Below are 12,585 nucleotides of genomic sequence, written 5' to 3'. Positions count from 1 at the left end.
CTTCTCCGTCTGCGAGAGGAGCGGAGTCGTGCAGGAGTACAATCTGGCTGCCGCACGACGTCTCTGTGGCAGCTATGTTAGCGCCGTGATCTCGATCCCTACCAAGTAATGTTTGCTCTGTTGCCAGCAGCACCTTAGCCCCTTCGCCCTCGGGCCAGGTTTGGAGCGATTTAGAGGTTATGGATCCCCAAAGTGGACATTTTCTTCTTTTTTATAAGTTTGCCGTAATAAAAGCTCCTGAGTCAGACTTGTTTTATTTTTCTTTTGAATCGTGTTTCCACAAAATCCATTTGCTGGTGTAATTGTGCCCTTGAAATTGTGTTATTATTCACCAAAATCCACACTAAAGCATTCAAAAAGCTATGCTCCCTTCATCTAAAATCACACGTTGCATTAAATCAAAGAAATTTTATGTCAACAACTAATTAGTGAGCAACCATGTTGGATGATTGTCGACAAAAGCAAAAAGTGTCACAGCTCCCTCCAGGAAATAAGACCATGAGTTATAAAGTGTTCATCAATATGACATAAAGAACAGGTTCACCCTCCAACATGGCAGTATGTCCTGGACAACCGTCGCCCTCTCCTGTGACCCAGAGAGCCGGAGCTGCTAATGCTGGGAATCCAACATTAACGTGTGTTAACTGGACCTAAATCGGTTCAGTCTGTGTCGGATTGCTGGACTGCCATCACGGCAGGACTGTGTAACTGCGTGCAGCTGCCCCCAAACGTTGGCTTCAACAAATTACTCATTTCACAGCTCACAAAGCATTTAGCCTCCGAACTATGTGAACGAATCCATTCCTGTGCTTTTGGAAGGACACCCACTCACATGTGAGTGGAATATTTCTATCAGCAGTCCTGATGCCATGGACCCAGTTCTATGAGCAGATTCTTGTCTGAAGATTGTCGGCTTAAACGCTATGATTGATATGTCGTTATGACGTCTGACTGTACGTGTGAGTGTGCTAAAACACTGAAAAAGGTGAAGTTTGGTTATAACTTTAGTAGCGCAGCTTTAACTCCTGTAGCTCTTTCTTTGATCGGAAAGACACGATATTTAAATTAAAGAACTGGTACGTTATTCCTACTATACACTGGAAGACTTTAAAAATATTTTAAAGTCTGACACCCTATCACATCTAAAGATAATGTAAGTTTTTAGCCACACATTATAAGATTATCCAAAGAATGGGGATCTTGCAGGGTCACTATTTGCAAGACCACAGCTGGATTCCTTTTGAGATTATTTCCTGTTTCTGGTGGAAAATATTACACCAAACTCCCTTTATGAAATACGACATATTAAGAATGCCTTATATGCCATATCTGGAAAAACACATAACTCTAGAAATACAAGACAAAAGGCGTCATATATTGACAGTATTCTCATCAATTTGGCATCAATATAATCTATAAAAATAAACTGCTGATTTTGTCGCCTTAACTCACTACCAGACTGCGTTGGTTAGCTATGCTATTTTCATAAGAAGAACTGGTTTCAAAAATTAAAGTAAGTGCTGATTGGTGGATCAGATTCACACCAAATTAAACACCAGCTCTCGTTCACTCCACAACTCCACCAGTTTCTCCTTGTTATCCACGGTACAAGACAACAGAGACTTGTTCACGTTCCACCATGTTTACCGTCTACCTTCTTGTTTAGTGCTGGAGGAAGTGCACCTATTGGTTGTTGACACTGTTGACTTAATTGAACTTCAGTATTAGCCAAGACTAAAAACTTATGATAAAATTTAACATGTTCGATTTTGTCGAAACGTCAAAACAAGAAAAAGACTAACAGGGGAGCGCACCAACTGGGATAAATCTCATGATTTTATTCCAATATTGGAATTTTTTTGTGAAGGTAAAATTGCTTGAAAGGTCGTTTGGTCTACGGCCAGCATTAGCTGTTTGTCTCATCTATAGGACAAATGTTACCCAGCCATTCAGTGAGCGAGGTGAGTGAGTAGACTCAAGGACCGGCCCTCGACTGTGTGAGAGCAGACCATGAGCGCCGGCTTGGATCCAGACTTCCTTTATTATCTCCTCATTTTGGAGCGATTGTCAGGGGACCTTGAAGCATGGACGCCAAAAACTCAGGGTGTAACAGCTCCCATAGTAGAAGCTTTGGTCCGGCATCAACTGTCGGCTGTGGCTAATGAATGCTATATAAACTGGAAAACTGATTTCCTTAATCCACTTACGGTTCTTTAGATTCTATGGTGCGGTAAGCCTATTAGGCCGCAGAGCTGTGGCGAATTGTGCGATAAGTGTCGAAAGTAACAGCGGTGGGAGACTGAGGAGGAAGGAACAACTGTGGCACAATTGTCTTCTGAAGGTCTCTCGGAGTACAGTATATAATGTGCGATGAAATCGTGCGTAATATAAGCCGCAAAAAGAAAGAAAAGTTGAGGAAGAAATCAAACTGATTTCTTCATCACTTATATCCATAGCGGTAAGCTTGGATTTGTCCCTGGGGCTCTTTCTGCAACATTTATTGAGAAAAAAAGCGAGACAGAAAGAGACAGAGAAGGATCAAGGTCTCTCCCTATAATTACAAAGATAGCACGGTCTCACTGCCTCCCCAGTGGAGCCTCCGAGGCGTCACTCCCTGTCCCTTCATATTGTATAAAGACTGTTCTATCAGCCCAGGAACGGCATCATTGCTTGTAAATTAATTTGGGGTTCCTGTCAGTCGGGGCCTTCTCCTCTCTTATCTGGCAGTGTAATATGGGAAGCTGAGAGGCTGGGGAGATACTGCTGAGAGCGCTGGAGGAGAGGAGGTGAGGGTATAGGCAGGGATGGAGGGAGGCGGGAGTATTAAAGAGGAGAGAGATAGATAGGAGAAAAGAGAGAGGCAGGGACAAAACAAGAGAGGCGAGCGCGAGAAGCGAATGGGTCCCTGCTGGATGTCAAGAGCGGATTCAAGGAAGTACCTGACTCAGTGATAAGTGAATATGGTCTGTATCCTATTTTACACACACACACACACACACACATACACACACACACACACACACACACACACACACACACACTCACACAGCTATTTGTCATCCAGACTGGACTCTACACCGAGAGGCCTTCACCTATCAGCACTATTTGTCCCCGTGTCACAGCCCGCGGATAAATCTTCTCCCGAGGATCCTTGTTTAAATCCACCCCCTATTACCAGAAGTCCAGCCCTCTTATGACCACATGTGCTCAACACACACACACACACACACATGCACCTCTGACCCCTTCACTTGTTTCTAATTAACCCCTCACACACTGTATGGAGCCGCAATTCCCTAATGGCAATAAATAGGCCTGACTACAATCCCATTAGCGGCCGGAGTCATGATGGTGAATTAGGAGGACATTGACTGGGTGCTGGGACAGCACGGAGGCTGAGCTCGTTCACTTACAATATGAGCACCGTTACTTAGAATGTACCTTTATTTTCTGAGGGGTTGCTTACATAAATAGTACTCTTTACTATGTAATTATAAAAAATATCTGTGTGTGTATAATGTCTATTTGTGTACTTATATAACAGGCTGTGCAAAATGCAAAGACAGCTCCTAATTAACAGAGATGTGTTAAATCTATGAGGCTTTTATTTTGCTAATTTCAAACCGTCAGTAGCTTTTGATTCAAACACTCAATTTCCTGCATTCTGGTAAATTTTTCTGCATCAATTTATTGTGTAAATGTAAAAGTGTAGTGTAAATTTTGTCAAAATGAAAGTCCTCTGTTACTTATATGTTTTTATTGGGGGCAGGGGCGAATGCACATGTTCTAAATATTGAGGGGGGCGTGTCCCCTGTGTCCCCCTTTAAATCCACACCAGTGTCTGTGGGCCAAATCTGGCCCACACGAGGCTGCAGGGTGCCAAAGTGGATTTTTTTTTTTTTTTTACATTAAATGAAAATAAAGGCCTGGAGTGCATTTTAAAAAGCACCAAAATATGTTTTTTAAAAAAAGAGGCCAGTGGAAGATTCCCAAGCGGCCCCCGAAAAGGCCCCGAATGTCCTGAAAGCCTAGACAGGCCCCTGCTTACACCTGACCTGTGCAGGGCTGCTGTGACTGAATTTGCCTTGTTTATTAATTTTATCTGATAAATACTGTTCATGTTTGTTTTTTAACTGGCCCCTGGCTTCCTGTTCTTTTGCAAAAGTGCCCCCCCCCCCCCCAGCAAAGCACGTCGACTATTCCCATTATAGTTTCATAAAAATCGGAACAGTTCCAACAATATTAATATTCCATAATATCTTCTCTGAGTGTGAGGACATTGTGCATAATGAGTACTTTTAATTTGTTAATTATCCTGCAAATATTTTTGCACTTTTACATTTAGGTTTTGAGTGCAGGACTTTTAATTTCAGGGTGCAACATTAACAACAATTCAGTAGAGTTTGTATTAAATGAAACTACATAATTCTACTCAGTTTTCTACTGAGTGTAAAAGCACTGTATGATTATTCATGTGAATCTGTGGGATCAATAAGACCCTCCGTAGCTGCCAAATGTTAGCAAACAAATTGCAGTTTTCCACCATAATACATCAGTAAGCTGTATTGTTTTGACAGTATATGAAAAAGTACTATAGGGCACCACTTCATTGTGTTTTTGAAAGTGTAAAACAGTTTATTTCAACCAGGAGGTTGAAGTAATTACATCCATTTTTGTGTATACAAACAGTAATTATTTCCACTCTGCATTTCCACATTAAACTAAAAATATATCTTCTTCCTAATGTGGAGAACCGAGTCTGCCACAGCCAGAAAAGCCTCCCATTATTTCCAGCATGTACACAAGGCAACAATGAGCAAAACAAGCCTGGAATTTGTGTGTACTACGTCGTGAGATATTTGGCAGACCTCCAAAATGGCAAAAACAACAGAGGCCATTTAAGCAAATGAACAATAAGACATGCATCATCTATTGTGGCCCATTCTGCACGGTTTCGAAGTGAATACACAAGAAGAATTGGTTCATATCCAAAAGCTTGGAGTGTGGAGGTAGACAGGACTGCCCAATTTATTCCTAAATAGAAACACTTTATTTTGGCGTATCTGTGTACACTTTTAAGCTCATCATCCAGTAGCTGTAGAGATAGAGAAGCAAGGAACTCAGGACATAAAAATGTTTAAATGCTTCTGAAAAAACAATGCAAATAACATAATCTGCTGTTAATTTCCCCCAGTGGGTAATATATGTTTGAAAATTGCATTTTGTGGTTATTTTAACAGCTGTTGGAAATGATAGAACATAAAAAGAAATGGAAAGTATTGTCATCAGACAATTACAAAAAGGATAAACTGATCACTCTTTGTGTTTGCCGGGCCAGCAGGCTGCATAAAAGAGATGCAAGCCTCTTGAGTTCTAAGATTTCTTGGTATCTAGTGCCACCTGGTGGTTTGCAGCAGATGTACACATGCACGCAGACAAATCTACCACATCGACTTTGCCTGTTTTTGTTGTTGTTGTTTCGCATTTCTTTGTAGTTTTCAGCATATTTTAGTGGTTTTGTGTCTCTGTGTGGTAATTTTGTATGTCCTTGTGGTTGTTTTATGTTTCTTTGTAATCAGTTTGTGTCTCTTTGAGGGCATTTGTGCCTCTTATGGGTATATGTGTGTCTTTTTTGGTTGTTATGCTTGTCTTTATACTTGGTTTGTGTCCCTTTGTAGCCGCTTTTGTCTCTTTGTAGTTGCTTTGCATCTCTTCTTAGCTGTTTTGTGTCTCTTTAAAGTTTATTTGTGTCTTTTTGGTCATTTTATATCCCTTCATAGTTATTTTGTGTATCTTTGACATTGTTTTGCTTCTCTCTGGGCTCATTTTTGGTCTCTTCCTGGTCGACACTTCGGGCCCCTTGACCTGTGCACAGTCGGCCCATCAGGAATTCATCCAAGCTTTAAATGCCAACTGTGATGATGATTTGAGCCACGAACATTTTGCTGTGCACTAATCTTTTCACATGTAGGACCCCATCCACTTTCTTACTTTGTCAAATATTGCGCTGGGAAATCAAAACCTGATAATGAAGGATGGTAGGGGATGGAATATTGGCTAAGCATAAAGACTTTTTTGTGCAAAATTAGAGTGGATTTTTTGGTATTCTGGAGGTTACTCTCTACCACTACCACATGAACTTGTCAGAGATGTTTGCATTTGTCTAAGAGTGCTCATGTGAGTGCATGTGTGTGTGTACACACTTGTCCACCATTTCGTTAGCGATGCAAGACAGATTAATCTTCCAGCGTGTAACAGAGAATAAATCACTTGTACATAATTAGCAGGGGCAAGGTTATGACTGACACTGAATTTCATCTTAATTACAGGAGGGAAATTTGTTCCATTAATTTTATGGGGGTTTGCATGAACACATCTCGAATAAGTTAATCACACCTGTCATTGTTCAAGTAGATGTTCACAACAACAGCATAATCCCTTAATTTATTCATATGGGAACTTTTGATTTTAATAATAAGCATGCATTGGTTTGCATAAAATTATGTAGCTGACGACTCATATAATGTTGGACAGGATGTGTGGTTGTGGTTCTGGCTCAGGGGCCAACTGGGGCTTGCTGATCTTTTAAAGGGGTCTCATTCGAAAGCTCATTCACATATCACACATGCAGCACATTAACAACCAATAAACCCACATTATTCAAAGCCTCTGTGGGCTGACAGCAGCAACAACACAACAGCTTTAAAAATACATAATATAACCTTCAAAATATCTACATGAAAACAGCATTTAAATACACACAGGGAACCACAGAGAGACATTTAGCATCAGATTACAAACCAGCTAACATTAGCAAAGAGCTAAACAGAGAAACACAGTGAAAGAAAGTATATTTGACTCACGGTTTTAACGTCGAAGTCCATTCAGGTTTCTCTAATTTAGACGAAGTTTCCATGTCATGTAGTGTCCTCTCTGCACTTGTCGTTCTCACCTCCTTTTTCCTTCGCTGCTAGCTTACGTTGGTTCTCCAAAACGCGCTAACTTAACCGTTATCATTAGAAACAAGCTAACTCCGTCCATAGTTTGATGTAAATAATGTTGATAAATTTCCATTGTTTGTTGAATGTCAGGGTTTGGCTGGCTTCACAGCTAATTACAGAGTCTCTTTTTCCGGAGAAGTCCGTTATATTTTCGCAGTGACATGACAATGACCTGACTGTGACAGTTAGCTAATGCTAATACTTTTTAATTACCTTTACCTGGCTTGTCTTAATTGGAATTCTGTGAGGGTGCAATGTCGTCTATTGACCACATGATGGGAGACATTCACCAGCCGTTACAACCCGGGGGGCGCTGTTTCCCCTATTCGAGGAAGCAACAAAAGAGAGCAAGATGCAAAAGAAACTTATTAATAGCTCTTTTTTGGATTGTAGGGGAGTTCTAGCTTGTGTTGGATATAAAGTCTTGTCCAATAATACAGCCCTGTAATAAATATGATCTCCATTTAAAACTTTTTTTTTTGTCAATTCTTTGAGGCACTGATTCAACTCTATGGCAATTTTAGACTTGTTTGTGGTAGGTGTTTTTGCTCCTCTGCATGAAGTAAACAAACATATTTTAAAGATATTTCACAACATTACTAAAGCAACACTGAAACTCGCCATTACTGACTCAACAAAAACTCATTTTAACCTAGTGATTGTTTTGCAGGACTCTTTGCCTGGTATTGCTTTACTACATTTAGTGTACATGCGTCATTTTACCAGTTATAAGCAGCAAAAAATATTAGAAACTGTAGCCATTGTTTGGGAATAACTAGTTATATGTAATTAAATTATAAAAATGAATGTAAATGTAATTAGTTACTGTTACTAGGGGAAAATGTAATTAACTTACAGTTCCCAAACAAATATGTTGGTGTTTACAAAGGGGGTACATCCAAATATATTATTTTAGGTAAAAGTTTATATGTAGAATATAACATTAATTTTGTTGCTTTGCTTCTTTTCACCGTTTCTTTTGGCATCGCCTATTTCCGGTCATTGTTTCAGCTATATTGTACAGTTTAAAACATTTGTTAGAAAAGTAATCAAATGTAATACGTAATATTACTTTGATAAAGTAATGAAAATAGTTACAAAATTACTACATTTTTAACGGGCAATTAGTAATCTGTAACTTCCTAACATCACCCTTTCCTTCCTTCAGTTGTAAATACTGATTTTATTTTGAAAGTTCCAGCCGGAAGTTTATGTTTTATTAGGGCAGGCTCGTGAGCCGAGCCTCTCGAGCTGTAAGCCAATCACAGTGCAACTAACCTATACCATAGCCACGCGACCGGTTTTCATGTTTCATCACAAAACACTGGCTGTCTGACGGAGTTTTAAGTCGTCTTTTCATTTTTCTGATTCACTTTAAAGTAAGAAATAAACGCCATTTTACTACAGCTTTTATTTAGCCAGCTTAGTAGCCGTTTACATCTGGTTCGGCTACGTGTTAGCTAGCGCGGATAAATGAAAGCACAGCTAGCTAAAGTTGATGTCAAACGGTGAGATGATAGCGAGGCTAAGGTTACTGTTATCTAACGTTCAGCAGCAGGAGGAGAGATGGTGTCAAGTTGGCCTGACCCCAAAGATAGTCACTTTATCAGCTGCTGATATGTCGTAGTTTACATTAGCTTCGCACCCGGTTTAGTTACGTAGTGCTAGTTAGCCACTTTGGTGTTTTCTGGCGAGGACGTCACGACGAACCTCAACTAAAAAAACACCTATGTAGAAGTATTCCCGTTATTTTTAAATGTGTATAACTCGTACACAAGACATAACACATTTTAAATAATCGTTTGGCTCCTGTCTTCAATTCGGCATAGACTACAAGTACAGTAATTCATTAGAAATATGAATAATCGGTGTGTCTCTAATGCATGAAGTTACACAGTTGTCAGACCATAATACATAACAAGGTAATGGCCATAACTTTAACATTATAATACACAATGTAATGTCCATTTCAGTGCTACTAACTTAGATTGCAATTGTGCAGATCAAGGTTGGTTAATGGCTTTGGCGACATTTACCCTACTGCCCCCATACGATTAAGGATGGTTTGCCATATATATGAAGTAGTCTATATTTAGACCAAGTCAGCAGCAGGCTGTAAGAAGCTAATCTGAGATAGGTGTTGGGATTAAGCAAGACTTGATTTACAGTGTCAACTTCTGCCTCTAGACTTATTGGTATTAAGGCTAATTAAAACGCACAACAAAGCATCAAAAAATTGTATGAACAAAACAGAAATGATGACACCTAACAGGCAGAATGCATTATAAAGTGTTGGTACATGTTATATCCATGTAGACAACTACTAAAACAGAAAAGTACACCCTGTTCTGTACATCAGGATGGCGTCTAGAGTGACACCTTCATGCCGTAAGCTCAAATTGCCCCTGACACACAAGTACATTTAGTAATGGTGATGCAACTTAACTGTTGTGCACTGTGGTTCAACATGGACTCACAGTATTTTAAAGTGCTTCAGATAAGTTGCTGTTAATGCATGCTTTTGTTTACAGGAGGTGTATGATGCTGGTGACGCAGTTGCTGAGGGGTGCAGTGAAGCATGCTGGGAGCAGTCCCCACTGCAGCGTTGAGAGATTGATCTCAGCAGCGCGTGGTATCAGCTCATCCTCACAACAGTTATCAGCATTTGGGAGAACAACTCCACCGTCCTGCACTGACATTGACCACCCTAAAGTCCTCATCACTGGTGGGTGTTTGCAGTCTGTGTCATTATATCAGCTCTGTCTTGATGTAATATCTAAAACAGTCAATGACCCTCTCTTTTTATTGTTTCAGGAGGGCTAGGACAGCTGGGGGTGGGGCTCGCCAAGTTGCTAAGGTAAGGAGTTTATGTAACCTGTCTCTGAAGGTGGCGTAGTTGTTTTGAATTTGTCTCAGAGTGAAAAGTCTTTTCTTTGGTTTATTGGTCCATTTTGTCACCTGTGATTTTAGTTCTCAGAACTGTCTATATTGATGTTTAACCTTCAGGAGACGATTTGGAAAAAACAACGTGATCCTGTCTGACATTAGGAAGCCCCCCAACGACGTCTACCATGATGGTGAGTGTTCTAGTATAACCTACTGTTCGTGTTAGTCTACATAAAACTAGAGGACTCACTAGATGAGTTCAGACACTGGTCAAACACGCTAACTTTTGTGTCCTCCATAGGTCCGTTCATTTTCTCAGACATCCTGGACTATAAGAACCTCAGGGAGATTGTAGTGAACAACAACATCAGCTGGCTGGTTCACTACTCGGCTGTGCTGTCTGCTGTGGGAGAGAACAACGTCGCACTGGCCAAAGAAGTCAACATCACGGGTATATGCAGAAACATTTATGGAATAATTTTAGATAAGACTTTACAGATTCATCTCAACACAGACACTTATGCGCAGTCTCTCTCTCTTCGTAGGTCTCCATAACATATTAGACATAGCAACCGAACATGGTCTGCGTGTGTTTGTCCCCAGCACCATCGGTGCCTTTGGTCCGTCCTCACCCAGGGACCCCACACCTGATCTGTGTGTGCAGAGGCCACGCACCATCTATGGCGTCTCCAAGGTGCACGCAGAGCTGATGGGTGAGGTGAGATGCGCACAAACACCTCCAAAACATTCCTACATTTTTATTCAGTGTTGCACCACGAATTCCCGTAAAGCCAAATGATTTTTAAGCGCTTCCTGTCTCTTTGTCAGTACTACCACCACAGGTATGGGCTGGACTTCCGCTGCCTCAGGTATCCAGGTATCATCTCAGCAGACTCCCAGCCAGGAGGGGGAACTACAGGTAAGCAGGTCTAAGGAGGAAGTGTTAAACCTACCTGAGAATGTGACAGAGATGTTGTAGTTGGCTGTAGTTTTTACAGATTAAGCAGAAGATAATCTTGATCTGTTTTTACATTTCCCAGATTACGCTGTCCAGATCTTTCATGCAGCCGTGAAAACTGGCCGTTTTGAGTGCAACCTGCACGGCGACACACAGCTTCCCATGATGTACATCGGTAATGCCGGACATTATAATTTTGTGGTAGAGCTGTTAATTTTTCCCTGTCAACATTTTAAACTTTCCATCTCCATCTCTTTCTTCTCTCCTTTTTGTCTCCTCTCCTGCTCACCCATTCCTTTGCCCTCCCTTCGTCGTCACCTCTTCCTGTGCAGATGATTGTCTCAGGGCTACTTTGGAGTTCTTGGAGGCTCCGGCAGACACGCTGGTCAGCCGCACCTACAACATCAACGCCATGAGCTTTACACCACACGACCTTACCCAGGAGATCCAGAAAGTCCTGCCTGACCTCAAGGTCACCTACAATGTGGATCCCATCCGGCAGGCTATAGGTGAGATATAATGATATCTCTACTTTATAGCCTTTTTTTAAACAACACCAGATTTACAAATCTCTCTTCTGTCGCTTTGCAGCGGACGGCTGGCCGATGGCGTTAGACGACAGCGCAGCAAGGCGGGACTGGGGCTGGAAGCACGAGTACGACCTCGCAGAGTTGGTGCAGACCATGCTGGCCCACATCACCATGGGCAACCAGCTTGCACAAGCCTACTGAGCCTTTTGTAGCATTTTGGTAGCAAAGCTTTACTTGAAAGTATGTGACATCGAGGATTTGAGTATTTTTAGTGTTCAATGATACACTTTAAAAAGTTATGTCTCAACAAAATCACCAGGTCTGACCTAAAAGCTTAAGATCCTAAATTAATAACAAGATTTAGACCATTCAAATAATTACGACCAATTTGACTAAGATATGAAACTCCATATCACAAAAACATTCCAGACCTCCTAATATCATATTTTTGATAATATCTGTGATTTTGAACCCCCTCCTTATCCGTCCATCCAGCTTTTGTGTGAAACTAATGTGCTTACTGTGCTGCAAGCGCCTGCTGGATACTATCACCACCTGACTGCACTGTTAAGAGAGTTAAGCTCTCTCTCTCTGAATGTACTGTATTTATGTATGCATGTCATATTGTGAATGTAAAGTACGCAGATGCCGGCCTGTCGTCTGTAGCAGGTAAACGCTTGCCCTAGGGGGGCACCTCTGCCGTCCTGAAAACCAGTTAGCTGTTAGCAAGAGCTGCACTCCAACTGGCCACCAAAATACACCATAACCATAAACACTGAAAGGCTTTACCTCGGGTGCTGTTACTATAGAAACTGGTAATGCTTGCCCTACTGTAGGGATAGTTTACGGGTGCTTTAACCGTAGTTGCCTGGCAGAGCTTTAGACCTTCAAGTGTTCAAGTTAAAGAAGAATAGCTCCTTTGCACTAGGTGATTTTGATATTTTTATTTCTATCTAAATGGTTTTTATTGTTGCTTTCTGTGTGGAAGCTGCAGTCTCGGTGCTGAATCTTTATGAGTGTTTAATCAGTTAATGTAGCAGCCGTCGGAGTTCTTCAGTTTTGGAGTTGTGCTTCAATGACTTGAGTTTGTGAAAGGCACCAGAGCTCTATTATTATTTTTTTTAATGTTGATGTTATTTATGAAGCTATTCTTTGAAGTTTCTGTCAAATCAAAAGTTTTTTTAAATAAATACATAAATGAAACTTGTTC

General features: G+C 41.0%; 1 protein-coding gene across 1 annotated transcript; it reads left to right on the top strand.

The window, feature by feature from the left end:
- The first annotated feature begins 8,254 nt into the window (after nt 1-8,254).
- On the top strand, nt 8,255-12,574 carry LOC126401775 (L-threonine 3-dehydrogenase, mitochondrial-like). Its single transcript, XM_050063272.1, has 10 exons — nt 8,255-8,380; nt 9,533-9,726; nt 9,816-9,858; nt 10,008-10,078; nt 10,189-10,338; nt 10,433-10,605; nt 10,716-10,806; nt 10,928-11,020; nt 11,178-11,354; nt 11,437-12,574. The coding sequence occupies exons 2-10, from the start codon at nt 9,540-9,542 to the stop codon at nt 11,574-11,576; spliced, it is 1,125 nt and encodes a 374-aa protein (XP_049919229.1). The 5' UTR covers nt 8,255-8,380; nt 9,533-9,539; the 3' UTR covers nt 11,577-12,574.
- The last annotated feature ends 11 nt before the right edge of the window (nt 12,575-12,585 follow it).

The sequence above is a fragment of the Epinephelus moara genome, chromosome 15 (genome assembly GCF_006386435.1).
Source record: "Epinephelus moara isolate mb chromosome 15, YSFRI_EMoa_1.0, whole genome shotgun sequence".
Taxonomy (NCBI): Eukaryota; Metazoa; Chordata; class Actinopteri; order Perciformes; family Serranidae; genus Epinephelus; species Epinephelus moara.
The sequence above is the reverse complement of the archived record's forward strand: the minus strand, read 5'-3'. Positions and strand labels throughout refer to the sequence as shown.

What these genes read in the sequence shown, in the direction of transcription:
- LOC126401775 (XM_050063272.1), top strand. Translation starts at nt 9,540, where the DNA reads ATGATGCTGGTGACGCAGTTGCTGAGGGGTGCAGTGAAGCATGCTGGG. An exon ending in GCCAGGAGGGGGAACTACAG is followed by an intron (nt 10,807 to 10,927) that starts GTAAGCAGGTCT and finishes TACATTTCCCAG; the next exon opens with ATTACGCTGTCCAGATCTTT. An exon ending in GCTTCCCATGATGTACATCG is followed by an intron (nt 11,021 to 11,177) that starts GTAATGCCGGAC and finishes CTTCCTGTGCAG; the next exon opens with ATGATTGTCTCAGGGCTACT.